Source organism: Sorex fumeus, unplaced genomic scaffold (assembly GCF_029834395.1).
Source record: "Sorex fumeus unplaced genomic scaffold, SorFum_2.1 ptg000169l, whole genome shotgun sequence".
Lineage (NCBI taxonomy): Eukaryota > Metazoa > Chordata > Mammalia > Eulipotyphla > Soricidae > Sorex > Sorex fumeus.
The window spans coordinates 12,649,384-12,667,713 of record NW_026606226.1 but is presented as its reverse complement, the minus strand read 5'-3'; the positions used below and the strand labels follow the sequence as shown (position 1 = coordinate 12,667,713).

General features: G+C 51.1%; 1 protein-coding gene across 1 annotated transcript in view; it reads right to left on the bottom strand.

The window, feature by feature from the left end:
* Window positions 1–1,038: 1,038 nt before the first annotated feature.
* The window catches only part of FLI1 (Fli-1 proto-oncogene, ETS transcription factor), a 123,373-nt gene continuing 106,081 nt past the window's right edge, over window positions 1,039–18,330 (bottom strand). Inside the window, exons 6-9 of the mRNA XM_056107571.1 lie at window positions 6,979–7,044; window positions 5,817–5,876; window positions 2,749–2,796; window positions 1,039–1,708 (exon numbers count right to left, since the gene is read on the bottom strand). Coding sequence (XP_055963546.1) covers window positions 1,179–1,708; window positions 2,749–2,796; window positions 5,817–5,876; window positions 6,979–7,044 — 704 coding nt within the window. The 3' untranslated portion in view covers window positions 1,039–1,178. The remainder of the gene's footprint in view (window positions 1,709–2,748; window positions 2,797–5,816; window positions 5,877–6,978; window positions 7,045–18,330) is intronic.

Here is an 18,330-nt window from a genome sequence, read left to right as displayed (position 1 = left end):
AATGGGCTGTCTTTAATCTCCTGTCCACACCTGTTAAATAACTACAAAGATCTCTTTTTTGCTCACAGGTCCTATATGTCTTGCTTATTTTCGATAACAGTCACATTATGCTTTTTAAAAAACCCAGCTAGCTATAAAAACGTACAAACAGTCCAAATGTACAGATTGACAAGAAAGATGTACAAATTACATTTAAAAAAATAATGACTGATTTGCTAGTAAAATTGTATCTGTGACCGAGGTCAACTCGTTTCTTCTTTTTTACTTTTTTAATTATTTACTTTTAATACTGTGAGATATAGGAAAATAAATCTCCATAATTTATACAGTAAGTTGCCTTCTGTTCGGTTGACCTTGTACCAATGGTCTGACAAACGCACAGCGTTTGCGAATCTGCTTGTGTCTAGAAATCCCAGTGACTTTTCAAAGTTCTGGGACCTACTGTCATTTATTTAAAACAACAACAAAAACTTATTTAATTCTCTTCCAGGAATGTCTGCAATTGCATTAAGATGTCATAGCTCATATCCTGACTATTTCTAGAGTGTACAAGTAGCATTCTGAAGGGATTTAGAAATGGCCAGTTTTCTTAAACACACACACGTGTTCCTTCTTTTAAATTCCAGTTGGGTGAGAAAGTCGCTGGCCTTCCAACCAATGTTCCAGTTGCTCTCCATTGAATCAGGTCCTGCTAAACTAAGACGGTTGGCTTTCTGTCTCTATTTTCACTAACTGTCAACCAGAACCCAGCCACTGAAGACCATTACTCTTGACCACATGGCTCCCTCCAAGGCCCGGCACGGGCCTTGGGAGTGGACAAGAACCTGTGTTGGTCCAACAAACACACTCAGAAAAGGTACAGTTTCCTCCCCAGATTGATGCCACAAGCATTCCAGTCATCGAAATTAGTTGTCAACTGAGGCGCCTGAGACTCTAACCTAGCATACTGGCCCATGGAATAACCCATCTCTTCCTTCAAAGTAGAGGGAGCGGAAGTCATCAACATTACCCAGCCACCCCCACCCTCCTCCCCCCCTCAAAAAAAGAATTTATTTTTCAAAGTACAAATACAAAGGTTCTATCCCGCAAGAAAGATCATCCAGTTTTGCTTTCTCTTCCATGTCTCATGTCCACTGGGGGGAACTTCAGTGGGGAAACGCACTCTGAGGATGAAGCTTCTAGTAGTAGCCACCTAAATGGGATGGCACATGGGCGTTAGGATGGCGGGGGGCACTGGGGTTGGGGTAGATGCCCCCCGTCGGGGAGGTCCAGTATTGGGACGCGGGCCCGAAGAAGCTGGAGGAAGTGACAGGCATGGAGGAGGGATGTGGAGGCACGAAGTTCATCTTTTGTTGGTGTGCGTGGTACGAGGGCATGTAGGAGATATCGGACGGGTACTTGTACATGGACGACTCAGTGGGGTGCGGCTGCAGGGCCTGTGCAATGCCGTGGAAGTCGAATTTGTAGGCATACCTCTTGCCGTGCACCTTAGTCATAATGTTTTTGTCATAGTAGTATCGGAGGGCCCGGCTCAGCTTGTCGTAATTCATGTTGGGCTTGCTTTTCCGCTCCCCCCAGCGCCTGGCCACCTCATCGGGGTCCGTCATCTTGAACTCCCCATTGGTGCCCTCCCAGGTGATGCAGCTGGCGTTGGCACTGTCCGAGAGTAGCTCCAGGAGGAACTGCCACAGCTGAATCTGCCCGCTTCCTGTGCACGGCACGGTGTGGGTCGGGTGGGGGGAGGAAAAAGGGGGACAGCTCAGAGGGGTGGGAATCCAGCACCCACCATCCCAGGCCAGGGCACTCTCGTCTTGTGAGAAAGTCCCGTCGCCAATTACATGCAGAATCTACTGGGGAAATTTGGGTTTCACTAGGGCAGAGAACCCCTGGGGCCCACATCTCAGTTGGGTCTGGCAAGAACACCCAGCGGGTCGTTTCGCTGTTGGGACCCTATCTAACCTTTGTCATTCTTGCTCTGACATAACCAGCCCGCAAGAAAGCCACCAAGTGCGATCTGTCACCTGCAGGGACGTGCCACCTGTCTAACTGAAGGACCCAAGGATCTTGCTGTGAAAGTGAGAGCTCACGGGACTTGCTTTCTTTCCTGCAACCCCTCTTTGCCTACAGAAACATCTCACTGTGCCACTTATTACAAACCCGTCTCAGTGTAGATGTGCCGGGCCAATCCATTGTTTGCCAGAAGCATCCTTGGCTGGTAGACATTACTGTGACTTACTAACAAGCCCTCATCTCTCTTTGGATGTGTGTGGGGGGGGGGCGGGATGGCAGTGTTTGTCTGTGGGGGGGCGTTAGTGGAGTTACTTTTAATACTGTGAGATATAGGAAAATAAATCTCCATAATTTATACAGTAAGTTGCCTTCTGTTCGGTTGACCTTGTACCAATGGTCTGACAAACGCACAGCGTTTGCGAATCTGCTTGTGTCTAGAAATCCCAGTGACTTTTCAAAGTTCCAAAGGGGATACAGGTGAGAACCGTGTCAATGGGGGTGGACTAAACTAAGAAGCCAAGAAGTGATCCAAAGGAAGGAAACAAGGCCCTAAAAAGGCCACAATCAGGAAGAGGTTGGAAAACAATGCGTTAGGGAAATGAAAGATAAACATTCCAAGTGAAAACTGGCTCATTTTCCCACCCATCAATGGCCTCAATTTAGGACAGACGTCTCGAAGACCTCACAGAGTAAAAGAACATTCTGGAAAGAAACATTAGCTGGCCCAAGAGTACTCACCAGGGTTGGCGAGGCGGCTGCTGGTGGGGCCCAGGACCTGGTATGGATCTAAGGAAACAAGAGAGGGAGTTTGTTCTGGCATTGTGAAAAGTGTTAGAACAATAGCAGTAAATACTAGACTGCTTCCTCATGGTGGATACCTTTGTCCACTCTCCCACAAAAGCTTGGCACAGAAACCCTGCAGACCTCAGAGCTCCACCCCAGAGCTCTTGGCATCTTTTGTTGCACTGGGTACCTTACAATTATAGATGAGGATACCCCTGACCTCAATTCTGTTGTGAAGCACTTGGAAGGTTGGCCATAGTCAGTCCTGATGAGTACACTCTAGAGGGTTCTATTAAATGGCCTTAAAGATGGTCTCTCATCGCTCTGCCTCTTTCCAACCCTCCACAGTTCCATTTTCCTGCTGGATAAAATCCCATGCTGCCAAGCCTGCAGCCAGGGTTCCAGCTACCCTTGTGACATCAACTGTATCGCTTGTCAGACGACCTCCTGGGTGTCCATTTTCTTGTTAGCAAAACCAGCGCCTTTGGTCACTGTGTAGATGTCTCGGTCCCTTTTAGGACAACACCTTGAAACTGCAAGCCTGGACCTGTCCATACTAACCAGAATTCTTATTTTAGCTCTGAAATGACAGGTCTGAACATCTCAGTTGGCTTAAAATGCATGTGGTTATTCAGTTATAAAAAAAAATCTCCGCAATATCAGTTTATGGGAGTATTTTTATTTTTGTACGTGCGGAATCATGGTGGAGGGCTGGATTATGTCTTTTTTGGGGGGACATTGTGTCAAATGTCTGCCACGATCTTACCACTTCTGTGATTATAACTGTACTTTAAAAAAATTAACATAACTTTTGGATTGCTACTTAGGATCATAAATTAGCTTGAAGAGTCTTTCAGGCCACTAAATCTCCCTGTCCCATCCCCCGTCCCGCCACACAGCAGGGCAGTTGAAATATTCTTGGCCACTAATGTCTACTTTGTTGTTGTTGGGGCTTCTTTAAAATCCCCCTACGTCAAACCCTCATTGTCTGGCTTATTTCACGGTCAGCAAGTTCTCTCTGAACCTCCCGATGACAAGTAGGTCAACTTCTACTGCCGTCTGCCATGGCGATGGAAAAAGCTTGTCCATACCCATGCCGACAGCCTGCTCAAGCTGCCCTCAGCTGTGTCACCCATGCAGGGCTAGGAAGGGGGGATAGTGACTGTCTCTAGACATTCGAGGCAGCTTCAAGGAAGAAAAGGAGGAAGACTTTTCCTTCCAGACGCCAGTGAAGAGGCTGGATGGAATGGAAGGCTGGCGGGAGGGAGTGGCTCACACAGGAGGGGAGTGTGACTGGGTGGTGAATCCCCTGTGGTACTGAGTGTTGAAGTCCAGGGAGGGGAGTCGAAGGCCGAGATGCCAAAGGAGAATGGGGCATCCTTGAGGAAGCTAAGCTCTGAGTCAATACAGAGTTTTAATTCCATGGTTTCAGTCATTTCTTAGCCGTCAGTGGCAAATCTATCTCTCAGACCAGGAAATCTGGTTTTCCTCTTTTTCTTGGTGTGGTGTGGTGCTCAGGACTTACTCCTGGCTTTACTCTTAGGAGTAAAGCCTTTCTGGCTGGGAGGACCATAGGCGTTGCTGGGAATTGAACTCACGTGGGCCATGTTCAAGACAAGAGAACTGCCCACTGTGCTATAGCTCCAGCCCCCTTTCTCTTTCTTTCTTTCTTTCTTTCTTTCTTTCTTTCTTTCTTTCTTTCTTTCTTTCTTTCTTTCTCTCTCCCTCCCTCTTCCTTCCTTCCTTCCTTCCTTCCTTCCTTCCTTCCTTCCTTTCTTTCTACTACAAGCGGGCACTTTATTTTTAATTTTTTAAAAAATGGAATCACGTGAGATACCCAGTTACAAAGTTGTTCATGATTGCGTTTCAGTCATACAATGTTTCAGTCATACAATACACCCGCCCCTTCACCAGTGTACATTTCTCTTTAATCTGTTTTATTTATTTAGTTTTATGTGGGGCAGAGGGCTCCCAAGCAGTGCTCAGGTAAACGGGGGCTACTCCTGGCAATATGTGGTGATTGAGTCTGTGTGGGCCTGACTAATAAGCGCTGGAGTCCAGGGGTGCTGGGGGAAATCACGTGGCACTGGGAATGGAATTCAGACCAGACACGTGCTAAAACCCTCTCCCCAGCCCCCAGGGTTTGTTTATTAATTTTATTTAATGTTATTTTTACGTGGTGCGGGGGTGGGGGGACTCCCAAGCATTGCTCAGGGGGTCCAAGGCTCATTTTCAGTGATATCTGGGCTGACTATCCAGGTCCCAGAGTTTAATACATGAATCCAGATGTTCTGGAAGACTCCAAGGCTGCAGCTGGCTTTGTTGGTAAGGGAAGGAGGGAAGATAACAGGGATCAAACTTGGGATCTTGAGGAACATAACAGGGATCACGGGGCTGGAGAGATAGCACAGCGGGTAGGGCGTTTGCCTTGCACGCGGCCCACCCGGGTTCGATTCCCAGCATCCCATATGGTCCCCTGAGCACCGCCAGGAGTAACTCCTGAGTGCAGAGCCAGGAGTAACCCCTGTGCATCGCCAGGTATGACCCAAAAACACAGAAAAAAAAAAGAAAAAAAAAACAGGGATCAAACTTGGGGTCTTGAGGAAGCAAGACACGAACCTTTGACCTCTAAGCCACCAAAACCCACCACTCTCCACCCCTCCCACCCCCCACACACACTCCCACCCTCACCCCCTCCAGAGCACTTGGGAATGGAAGATCTGGTGAGGTGCAAACCATCCGAACTCAGGACTCTGGGCTCCCAGGTCGGGTTCTCTCAACCTGCTGCATGGCGAAGACATTTCATCTCTCTGGGCCTCAGTTTCCTTATTTTAGAGGCATGTCACCCACTGCTTTCACTGTTGCCATCGGACAGGCCTCTACCCCGACCCCAGGTCCCGTGACCAGGTCCCAGGATCCCACCTGGCGCCCTGGGCAGCGGGGAAGGATGACAGTGGCGCGACTCAGGGGGTCCCCGTGGGGGGCGGTGGCCTGGGACGGGGGGGGGGGGGGCAGGGTCGTACCTGGTTGGGGCCGCTGCTCTGTGCTCTTACTCATGGTCTGGGCTCCTGCCAGGGGGGGACCTGCAACAGAAGGGAAAGCGCTGGTGATGCGAGGCCAGGGGGCCCTTCCCACCCAGTCCCCCCCTGCCCCAGACTCAGTTTACAAAACTGATCTGGAACCGCCCAGGCCAGGGGCGCTGCTCTCCGGAGTTGAGGTCCAGCCAGTGCAAATCCTGGTGGAACTGACATTTCCGGTGGGCAGCCAGGACGGAAGCCAATCACGGTGGGGGAGGGCGTGGCTTCTGCTGCCGGGGCTGCTCCCATTGGTGGAGAGGCCATTGGGGGCGGGCCCCTGAATGAATGGTGCCCTCTGAACAGTGTTCCCCTACTGCCTGCTCTTCCAGGGTTCCTGAACTCCCTCCTTGGTTCCTCTTGGGGCCCTTCTGCTCCCACTTTATATTTGTAGCTGACTTTCTTGCACCCACATGGTAGACTGGTGCCCGTCCCCCTCATCCCTCCCACCTCGCCTTTTCCAGAGACTTCTTCCCACCTAGGGAAGTAGTTGGTTGCATCTCCACTGGCAGAAGCCCTTCAATGACTCTTCTCAATGTCCATCTTCCACTGTCTGCTAGGGATCTGCCTGCCCTTCTTAGAGTCCCTCCTCCTTCTTCTCCTCCACCCCTCCATCCGTCCTCCCCCCCCCCACCCCCCACCCCTTGCCCAGGAGTTTCTGAGCTGTTTTCCTGACTCTCTTTTTTGGAGATTTCAGGGCCAGCCTGCAATGTCTTAGACCTCCTGTCATCTCTCAAAGTTATGCTCCATCTCAACCTTCCATGCAATGCGAGGAAAGGGTCATGACTACGCCTCGGACATGAGAATAGGAAAGTCACAGAGGGTCATATCATGACTTAAATGATTAAGTCCAAGTCTAGTGACCTCCAGTGCATACAGCTATTTGTTCCAAGAAGTGTTCCAACTTAAAAAAAAAAAAGAGTCCCCAAACGCAAATGAACACAACCGAATTCAAATGTCAAATGTCCAAATCCCACTCCCTGTCTCCAAGTATTTGCAAAATAGGCAATCAATACTCATGTCTTCTCCTTGAATGCCTTACTCTTTTCTTATTCCACACCTGTCATTAGAGAAGTGACTGGTTTCCAACACATGAGTAACCTTGACTTACTTTTGTTGAGGCCAGAATTCATGTTGTTGTTCCACCCGGATCTCCTGACCGTGTCATAGGAAGGGTCTAAGGAAGAGAAAACAAACAGAGGAGCATCAGTGTCTTCTCTGAAAGGTTGCCTGAAGATGACCTTTTCATGATCAGCGGAAATGAAGTCAATTCATCAATTGCTTTTCAGGTATCACAGACATCCAGAAGGGTGAGGAGAGGCAGGGATGTGAAGAGGATTGGAAGCCCAGAGAAGAGGTTCATCCCTGGACTGGAAGTCAGAGAATTGGATTAAGGTCTGGGTTTGCCATTACTGGTGGTGAGTTCTGGCTGAATCTTAGGACTTCCCCGAAACTCCAAACTCCTTTTTTAAAATTTTTTATAATTTTATTTATTGAATCACTGTGAGAGCAGTTACAAAGCTTTTGTGTTTAGGTCTTGGTCATACAATGAAACACCAGTCCCTTCACCAGTGCCCTTTTTCCACCACCAAAAACTCCAGTATACCTCCCAACCCACACTCTCCCCCTACCTGTGGGGCAGATGATTTCCACATTACTCTTTCTTTCTACTTTGATTATATTCAATATTTTGACACCAAACCCACCATTATTATTTGGGATTTTACCCCAACACTCAGATCTGCCGAAAAGTCAACCGTAGACAATTTGTTTTCTATTGCTGGTTATAAATAACATATGATGTCACGTGGCCGCAGTAGTGGCCGTGCAATTTTGGAATTTTGAAATTTTAACAGTTAAATCTGGAGGGATTTCTGCAAAAACCTGCTGGGTTCCGAGATTTGTTCCTGAGTCTCTTGGATTATGGACAGTAAGCAGCTTGATCAGGAGCGAGAGAGGCCATTCGTGGGCGGCGACTCGGGGTCATCTTGGGGCGGGGAGGAAAGGGCCGGCTCCACCCCCATCCCATGAGGCCACACGTGTCTTGTCACTGAGGGCCCAAACCTGACTGCCCGATGGCCTCTGGAGGATGGCAGCCACTGAGCCACCAAGGGGGAGCAGGTGGAGGGACAGCACCATTTTCCCCCTGGGGTGGCCTGGCGACAGTAACATACTGCGGGATCTGGATGCATTTCTGCCAAAAGCCGCTGGGTTTAGAGATTTGTTTTTGAGTCTCTGGGATCATGGCTGTTAAGCAGCTTGATCAGGAGCCAGAGAGGCCATTCGTGGGTGGCGACTTGGGATCTCATCGGGGTGGGGAGGAAAAGGACCAGTTCCACCCCCATCCTGTGAGGCCTCATGTGTCTCATCACTGCGGGCCCAAACCTGACAGTCCAATGGCCTCTGCAGGATGGCAGCCACTGAGCCACCAGGGAGAACAGAGACCAAGGCACGAAACCTATTCCCACCTGGGGTGGCCCGGCGCCAGTAACTTACTGCAGGGACCGGACGCATTTCTGCCAAAAACTGCTGGGTTTCAAGATTTGTTTCTGAGTCTCTGGGATCATGGCTGTTAAGCAGCTTGATCAGGAGCCAGAGACGCCGTTTATGAGAGGAGACTCAGCGGTCTCGTTGGGATGGGAGGAAAGGGCCGGCTCCACCCGCATCCCGTGAGGCCCCACGTGTCTCATCACTGCAGGCCCAAACCTAACTGTCCAATCACCTCTGGAAGATGGCAGCCACCAAGCCGCCAAAGGGGAACAGGTGGAGGGACAACACCCTTTCCCCCCTGGGGTGGTCCAGCGCTGGTAACCCATTGTGGGGACTGGACGCATCTCTGCCAAAAGCTGCTGGGTTCCAAGATTTTTCTCTGAGTCTCTGGGATCATGGCCATAAGCAGTTCAATCAGGAATCAGAGAGGCCATGCCTCCAATTATATAGCTAAGCCGGAGGTGGTTTGTGGGTGAGTCTCCCACATCCCTAACTTTTGGCCGTTTACTTTCTTGGTAAACTTTGCCCCAAGTTTTTGGAGTCTGGCCAAAGGCACAGCAGCAAATTTGGGGTATCTGGAAGTCTGAAGGCACCATCAGGCTGCTGATGCACTTGCCTCACAGGTACAGACTGACCTGCTGGCGGCACCATACCCCCTATCCAAACTCTTTAATGTGGAAATAAAATGGGATTCTATGTATCTTTGATGACGTCACATGATTGTTAAGAATGGAATGATGTGTCTTACAAAATCCACATGTGGAGAGTTAAACCCTCTGTGATGATATCAGGTGGTGGGGTTGTTAGAATCTTCGCAAGTGGGATTGGTTCCCTTTATCAGAAGAGGCTCTAGAAGTAGTTGCCTCCTTTTTGCCATGTGTGGCTACAAGTCTGCCATGGCCAAGCCGGCTCTCACTAGATCCTGGCACTCTCCTCTTGAAGAGAGAAATGGAGAGCATGGAGAAAGCTTTTCTGTTGTCTATAAGCCATCACTCTTTGAGGGGGGAAGTGTCACCAGATGAAAATACAGTCTTGCAAAAGGTCGACACCAGCCCCTATCTTGCACATGGATGCTGTGGGTGACATCACAGACAAGCACCTTCCCTACCTGGCCAGGGCTCCAGGGCTATTTGTGAACAGAGGGGAAGATGGGATCTGAAGAACACAGAGCAAAGTCCAAGACTAGAGATGTGGCCAGAAAGAAACCAGAGATGCAGAGCTAGAGAGATTGTTCCACCTGGTAACAACTAGATGCTTGCTTCTAGAGATTCTCGGGGAAGACCCTACTGAAGCCCACCATCTGTGGTCCCAACCTCTCTCTTAAAGGGACCCCCAGCCCCCTACCCCCGTGCTCAGAAATGGCTTGGAGGTACAGACACCAGCTGAAAACATCCTCCTGTTCCTTTGTCCCACTCTGCGTCCTGCTGAGATGAGGGGCAGGGACAGCGGAAGCCTGCAAAGACGTAGAACTTCGACTTTCAAAGTGTTTCCACGAACAACAAAGAAACCATAAAAGCCATCCGAACAAATGAGCACAAAGCTCATCAAACGGCCGCGCGACAGGGGGAAACAAGAACCATGCCCTGGACCCCTTCGGGGCCTCTCAAACCCCTTCCGAGAAGCACTGAGGAGACAGACCACGGAATCATCCACGGCGGGCAGAGAAGAACCCAAAGGCAGGGACAATTCTCTGGTGGAAAAATCCACGTGCAGATGCACATTCCTCCTGGCCCTGCAAAGCCAGGGCCCTCTTTAAATTACAGTCTTTAGCAATTGGCATGAAAAGCGAAAACAGAAAGGGAAGGGGGAGGGGGACGAAGGGGCAGGGTTGTGGACAAAAGAGGAACAAAGCGCCACTCATTCCAGCCGCCTGTTTTTTTGTTGACTCCAAGCCGCCGCCCACTCTTGCCCTGCAAATAGATCCTTCTCGCTTCAAAACCAAAGGAGGCCAAAGACAAACATGCCAACCCCACACCCAACTTGTTGCCAAGCTTGGCATGAGGCTGGGCCACTGGTTGGGGGGCTGTGGGTGCGTGCGTGCGTGCGTGTGTGCGTGCGTGTGTGTGTGTGTGTATGTGTGTGTGTGTGTGTGTGTGGCCGGAGGAAGCCAAAGGGCAGAGAGTCTTTGCGGCTTTTCTTTGGGGGTGCTAGCGAAGCTTCCATGTGTCTCCTTGGGGGTGACTTCTGCAGGAGAATTTGAACGTGGCTGCTCTGTACCACAAGCGCCCTCTGTGTTTCATCTGGAGAAGAGCGAAAGACAGGGTGAGGATGTGTCCACGGTGGGAAGGAGAGAGGAGCTGGAGGCTGAGGAGAGAGAGTGAGCAGGCAGAGGAGGTCTCAGCCCCTTTGGAGAGAAAAGTGAGTCAAGCAGGAGACGCCAGCCAGCCACAAATGCAGAGATGTGAGTGTGATGAGTGGGTGAAAGTCACCTCCGAAGTGAGGCACCTCAAACTTTTCCAGGCTGTCTGTCCTCAATGCTTAAAGATAAAGCCCACTCACAGCCCCTGAAGCCCAACTCCTGCAGAAAAGACAGACTGTGTCTCTGGCATTTTGTGGGGGGGTGGGGGGATGGGGGGGAGGCATACCTGGCAATGCTCAGGGCTTCCTCCTGGCTCTGCCCTCAGGAAATCTCCTTATGGCACTGAGGGGACCACGTAGGATGTCAGGGAGCCAACTCTGGTTGGCAGCATGCAAGGCAAGTGCCCTTATTGTCCTACTGTACTATGCCTCCAAACACCAGACTGTGGCTCTAGGGAACAGTTCCTAAGGGGAGGGGGCTTATTGGTCATTCAGGCACCCACTCGCCTGCACCCACCTGTACCAGAAACATTTTTCCTGTTCTCTCTGAAAAACCCACGGGCCATGAAGGCCAGGCCAGCTGCTTTCTCTGAGGACAGCAGTCTGTCATCTTCAGCATGCAAGCTGGCAGCTGATAAAGTTCTTTGTCCAGCTGAGTCTCTTTGATAGGCTCTTGAATGGCAGTGGAACTGGACATTCAGGGTTTCCTTGAGGACCTCAGGGGTGGAAGAACATGAACTGATGGGGTGGGGAAGAGAGGTGGGAGAGGGGTCCAAGTTCCAGGTCATAGTCAAGGTCATGTTGGTGGTACTGAAACCAGTGAGGTGACCTGGAGGGACACTGGCTGTACCCAAGTGAGGTGGGGCCTGCGGCATTGCCATACCCGCTGGGTGTGGTGGAATGAAAGAAGCTTGTGGGGCAGGGCGGGTACAGGGTGGACCCAGGTTCCTCAAGGAGGAATCTAGAAGAAACTGGGCAGAGAGTAGAATCCAATAAGCAGCATTCCTGCCTACAGACAAGAGAGATGTCTGAGTTCCAGGAACTGGGAAGTGTGTTATGAGAGCTCGTGGATCCTGCCTGCTGTTTTCTGTTGGAGATTTCTGTTCAGTCACGAGTCTTCTTGAACCCTTCCCTCCTCTCTGTCAGCAATGTTCTCTCCACTCAGCACCAGCATTCTTTCTTTCTTTTTGTTTTTTTTTTTTGGGCCACACCCAGCTGTGCTCAGGGATCCCTCCTGGAGGGCTTGGGGGATCATGAGGGCTGCTGGAGAATTGAACCCGGGTTGTCCGCAGTGAAGGCCAGCACTGTGCCCATTGTACCATCTCTCTGGCCCCAGCATCATTATTTAAAAATCACTTTTAATTATTTTTTGGTTTGGGGCCCACAACTAAAGGTGCTCAGGGGTCCATTTGTGGCAGGGTCTCCTGCATGAAAAATCTGTGCTGGACCTGCTGTGTTGTCTCTGGCCCTACACCATTATTATTTAAAATTTTCTATTATTTTTATTTCTTTGTATTGAACGAGGTACTGTGATTTGCAATATTGCCAATGATGGATTCCAGTGTACATAACTCCAACACAAAACCTATCATTAGTTCACACCACTATTTTTAACCCAATGAATGACCTTGGGTAGAGGCACCATTGACTTTTTGTCTGTCAGCCAACCTTCCTGTTCCTTTATTCTAGAATCCTATCAGGACAGAGCAAGACCCAGAAAAGGGACAGACATCTTGCTGCCTACACCCCCTCTGAACTCCCCTAGCCCCCAACCCCACCAGGTGAAATCTCTCTCCACATCCAGGGCTTCTTTCAAACTCTAGATGCCAATTATGGTTTGAGTCTTTATCAGAAAAGTGATCTGAAGTCCCCCATTTCTTGGGAAGCCCCTGGGCATAGAAAGACCTGAGATTTAGGACAAATTCTCCATAGGCTTACCTCAAGTTGAGAGACTTTTGTGGTCCTGACCAACCCTAAAAATGTACTCAAGTATTTAAACATACTCAAGTATTTAAACGTACTCAAATATTTATAAAAAGAAGGAACAGAAACAGAAAGGGCGCCAGCTGCCAGCCTGGCTGTGTCCTTCGCCCTTTGTTTGGTCATTCCCATTCTCCTGGCATGGGGATTCCTGCCCCTGGAAGCTGCACACATCAATTACCGCTACTCCCACTCATATCCCGGACCCTTCACTGACACCTGAACCAGCTTTGAGGCCCAGGATGGGCGGGGACAAGAGTTTCAGGAAGATGGAATGATTGCCCTCTTCTTGGTTTCATTTTGTGGTGGCTCTGGGATTACCCCCAGCAGTGCTTCGGAGCTATCCCTGGCTCTGCGCTTAGGAGTAAACCCAGGGGGAGCTCAGGGAAGCAGTGTGGTGCCAGGGATTGAGCCAGGGTTAGCAGGATGGCTGTGAAGCAAGGTTGATGCCTTCACCTCTACCCTAACTTTCATTTCCTGAGTGAGTTTAGCTGTAGAAACAAAACCTGTAGACACAGGAGGCCCAGGCCAGAACTCAGACACGGCAGACGTGCCTTAGAGGTGGAGGTCTTGCAGAATGAATGGGACAGGCACACAAATACTGCCCAGGAATGGACACAACCACCTGGGGAATTGTCACTGGCCAGTACACCATCATCCTCTACCTCAAATAATAGGTTCCACGCATTTGGCCCATCACCCAAAGTTTGACCAGAAACATGTTCGCCAGCCCACCAAATCCAAATGAACAATCTCTCTCCCCTGATCTCCTCTCGTCTGCCCTGCTCCACTTGCCTACTTTAGTCTTCTCTGTATCACTTAGTTTTAGCAATAAATAAACAGGTTTGCACTCTTAAGTCTACATCCACTGGACATAGGTCCAGAAGAGTAGGGAACTTTCTTCCGTTCTCCAGTAGAACCAAACACCAAAATTCTTGACCAGCACACAGCCAGCCGCAAGAGATATTTATTCATGGGGGCCAGTCCCAGGGATTCGTGGACAGACGGTATGGTGTGTGTGGGGGGGGGGGGGGGCGGGGGGTTGCATCTGCAGTGTTGGGACTCAAACTCAGGGCCTGGAACATGCTAGGCTTGTGTCCAACTGCTCAAACTATTGCCCCCACTCCTACAATAAATATTTGCTGGACGAATGAATCAGCCCACATGAATCAACCGGTAAGAGTCATTGTTTCTTTCTTCTTGCCAAGGAGACACACATCCTCTCATGCTTAATAACTCTTTCACTCGCCAAAGAGACTCCAATTTCCCTCCCCTGACATCTTCCCAACAAACTCAGTCTCTACGTGGCGAGTACTCGTATGCACACACCAATCAGGGGCCGACCACAGCCCAGTCACGGGAAGGTTTAGACTCATAAAGCTCATTTCTGTGGGGACAGCAAGTACTAGAGGCCACTCTTCCAAGTGGCCTGCTTTTCCTTTTCCTTATTTTTCATCATGTCATTGTTGAAAGAGGGGTTGATTTGTTTCATACAAAAAGACATGCAGATCTGTAACTCTGGCTCTGGTTCTAGACATACGAAAAACAGGTCTAGATCACAAATGAAAATGGCCTGGACTGGGGTGGATGCAGCCTAATGACCCACATTTACACACACACACACACACACACACACACACACACACACACACACACACACACGGTCTGCCGCCTGGTTAGATTAGAGTCCCCAGCAACTGGTCAGCACCTAGAACCTTCTTAGGGCATTGGAGGGGCCTGGCCTGGGCCACAGTCTGAACTGCCCAGCAAAATCCTTCCAGGACATGAACTGTCTGTGCTTTCTGAGAGCCAGTTTGCGAGGAACCAGCTGGACATGGCCGCAGAGAACACCACGTGCAGAAACTGCCCAGGACAAGCCGATGAGCTGAAGGACTGCTTGGGGCCAGGTGACTTTATCAGTGGGAAATCACCCCTGCTCTGAACACATTTGCTGTCCATGTCGGCGAAGATGGACACCCTAGAAGGATGCTCCTGGCTGAGACCCTCGCTGAGGAGTCCCCAGGAAGACGTTGTCTGCAGCCCATGGTCACAGGCAGCCTGAGAGCATGAGTGGCCTCAGCCAAGAAACCAGCCTCTCGTTGCGGGGACCGCGTCCCGCCGGGCACGGGGGCACTGTGGCACATGCACATGGTGCCTGCACAGTCTCCCCATTATGTGACGCTCAGGGCGGCTGACTTGGACACTAAATGCCCTTTTAGATTCCAAGACAGCCTCCCGGGGTGGAGAAATATGAACACGTCTTTCTTTTCTGAAAAGTCTGGACGTGGCGGGCTCAGAGGCACCCCAGTGTTCACTCCCATTCTGCATGCAGCGGTTTTAACCTAGAGGCCCGACAAGGCAGGAAAGACACTGCTTTCTGCTGGCGGCCCACGGGGTACTGTCTGATGGCCAGTGGCTCCCCTTCTCCCGTGACCTCCCCCCCAGGCTGCAGAGGCAAGGACACCAGCACAAAAACCTCTTTTTTCCCTCCTTAGACGGAAGGTCGCCTTCTGCTCCCGCTGACCTAATGGAAAGAGGAGCATTTCCCCTGAAACGTCTCCTCGAATTTCTGGTGGCTGCTGACAAGGCTGGCAGCCCCCAGCCCTGCTTATCCTTGGGAAACTCGGCTACGGTTTTGCTTTATTTTGGGGGGTGGGGTTGGAGTGAGAGGGAGCACATCAGGTGGGACTCAGGAGCTACTCCAGGCTCAATGCTCAGGGGTGACTCCCCTTGCAGTGCTCGGGGACCACTCAGTAATGAGGAACTCAGTCCTCCAGCCTGGCAAACCAGTACTCCAAGTACTGGCCAAGCCTCAGTCCCCCAGGTCATGTCCCCCGGTTCCAACTGCACCCCTGCCCCGTTCCAGAAGCCTGACTCCTGGAAGCAAACTTTTGGCTGGAGATGGGACAGCTTGTGTATTGAGGGGTGACCACGCAGATCTGAACTCTGCCCTCGGAAAAGTGAGGGGGGTCACAGGAGGAAAAAAACAAGTCTGAGGTCCCCAAGAAACAAATCTGGAGTTTCCTGTCAAGCCCTTGGGAACACAATCCGTAGAAATGCTTGCTGACTTTCAAATCCACTCAACCTTCACCTCAAATGCTGCTCCAGTGACAGGCAGCTCCCATTTGGGGGTAAAATCACACAACAACAGGTGAACAGATTTGTTACTGTCCTAACAGATGACTAAAAAATGACTATGTTGATATTCGTTGAATAAGAACCCTGAAACTTTGGCTTTATATTCACAATTCGGTTTGGTTTGGAGGCCACACCAGGCAGTGCTCAGAGCGTACTTCCGCCTGTGTGCTCAGGGATCACTCTTGAGGGTGTACTTCACCACATGAAAGACTGTAGCCCCCAGCAAGCACCTCAGCTAAAAAGGCTGTGAGCAACACAATCGGGAAGGGCGCCCCCTAGCGAGCAAATGTCGGAGTGGGCCCCTCCGCTGGCGTCTCAGCCAAGGTGGGCTGTGCGGTGCATAGGCAGCTGAGGGTGAGACCAGAGCTGAATGTTCCAGCACCACCGCCAGATGTGAGTGCTACCCTCAGTCATTGCAACACCATATCATCAACAACAGCAATGACTGAAGGAAAGGAAGAAGGGGATTATAAAAGCAACTTTATCAGGTTTCTATGGGAATCAAAGAAGCACCAAACAGGGACTGAAGCGATAGCACAACAGGGAGGGCATTTGCCTTGCATGCGGCTGACCCGGGTTCGATTCCCAGCATCCCATATGGTCCCCCAAGTACCTCTAGGACTAATTCCTGAGTGCAGAGCCAGAAGTAACCCCTGAGCATCGCTGGGTGTGACAAAAAGAAAAAAAGAAAAGAAACACCAAACATACACCCTCCTCAAAGAGCTTTCAGGGTATGTGCACCTCTACATAGTTCATCTTGATGAACAGCGTTGAGAAAACTCATCATGGAAGGCCTTGGAAGGGTAGAGAAACACGAGGGGTGTGGGGAGGGGGGAGGAGGGTTCCATTTCTGGCACCTAGATTAGCACTTCCAGAATCAGAATCAACGGCGGCCCTCTTGTCCAAGACGAGGGGCTGGGGAGCTGGCTCAGGGAACAGGGGAGGGGATTATTTTGCACGAGGAGACCCTGAATTTGATCCCCCAACTCTGCCTGGAGCCGAACATTCTGAGCAACCCCCAGCACCACTGGACCCCTGGCTGCACCATAGCCCCAGACCAATCCTTGAACTGGTCCACTTGGTTGGCAAAGTGGTCACGGAACCCCTGAACACTGCTAGGGAGGTTCCCACCAGCACCTGTTCCCCCTGCGCCCCCCCGAAAGAGGAAATGGATCCTGGACCCTGGTTGGAAAATGCCACAACGGCAAGTGCTGCCTGAAGGTTTTGTAGGTTCAGCATTTTCTTGCAGAACCTTCAGGACTCCCTGAGTCCCTGCCCAGCCTGTCCTGAAGTCCGGGTGAGGTGTCCTCACTGGCTTTCCACCCCTCTACTAGGTGCTTCAGCCTCTGCTCAGTGACATCTAAGGTTCCCCAGGAAAACTGAGACTCTTGACTTCCACCGGGACCCCAGGAGGAGGGAGAGGTCCTGGCCAAGGTTTTCCTCAAGCTTGGAACTCACGGGGAAAGAAAACATCCTGGATCCAATTTCCTTTGCTCAGGATCTTGTCTTGGATCCCAGCAGCCCCCCTCAGCCTGCTGCGTGGCGTATAATGGAGGCCCTGTCCCGGCTGTCGCCTGGGCCTGGCTGGGGGGTGATGGAGGAAGAAACTGCTGGAAAGGTGGGTAACGTTTGAACAAGACATGTCTGGAAAGGTGGTGGTGCACGGGGAGGGGGTGCCGGCAGGCATGGTCTGGCCAGGGACACGCAGATGCCTTCCTGGACCAGTGTGTTCAAATGACACTATTTTGATAGGGCCTCTGAGGGGGCCTTGGGGGCCAGCCTGATTGCAGTTCCCACCGCCTTGATTCACTGGGTGCTTTCCCACCACTCAGAGCCTTGGAGACAAGACTGGAAAGTAGCCTCCTCCGGCCCAGGAGCTCAGGTTGGAGAAGATTCCAGGAAGGGCAAAGCAAACCCAACCTTTCTCTTGGGCAACCAAACTGGAGGCTTAGTGAGAGGGCACTGAGGGCCGTGATCTAAGCTTCCCACCTGCTCCTTCCTACTGCTCTCCCCGTCTCTGGCAAGAGGGGTCCCATCTTGCTTTTGCTCAGCAATTCAGATGTTGTTGTTTTGGGGGGGGGTCACACCAGGGGATGCTCTTCCCGACCCTGCACTCAGGAATTATTCCTGATGGTGCTCAGGGGACCATTCGGGATGCCAGGAACCGAACCCGGTTGACTGTGTGCCAGGCAAGAGTCCTCGCGGCTGTACTGTTGCTCCAGCCCTAGCCATTCAGTACTTGTTTCTCTTCCCTCACAAGTTCTGTGGGTCCTGGCTCACATGGATGAAGCTGCCGTGTGCCCTGTGCTCTCAGCTCCCTGGCTCGCTGATGGTGTCTTGGAAGAGAGGGTGGAGCAAATTGGGGGGGCAGCAGACACTAATCTGGGGGCAGGGGTGGGAAGACCAAGAAAGTCAGACTCACATCCTGGCGCTGGAGCGCATGTTCCCACCGCACGGGGAAAGGTGAGTGACTGCAGTCAGCATCCAGGATGGGGCGGCCTCGCGTTAACATCACTGGAGCAAAAGGCTGAGCAGCCGCGTGATACCACAAAGGCAG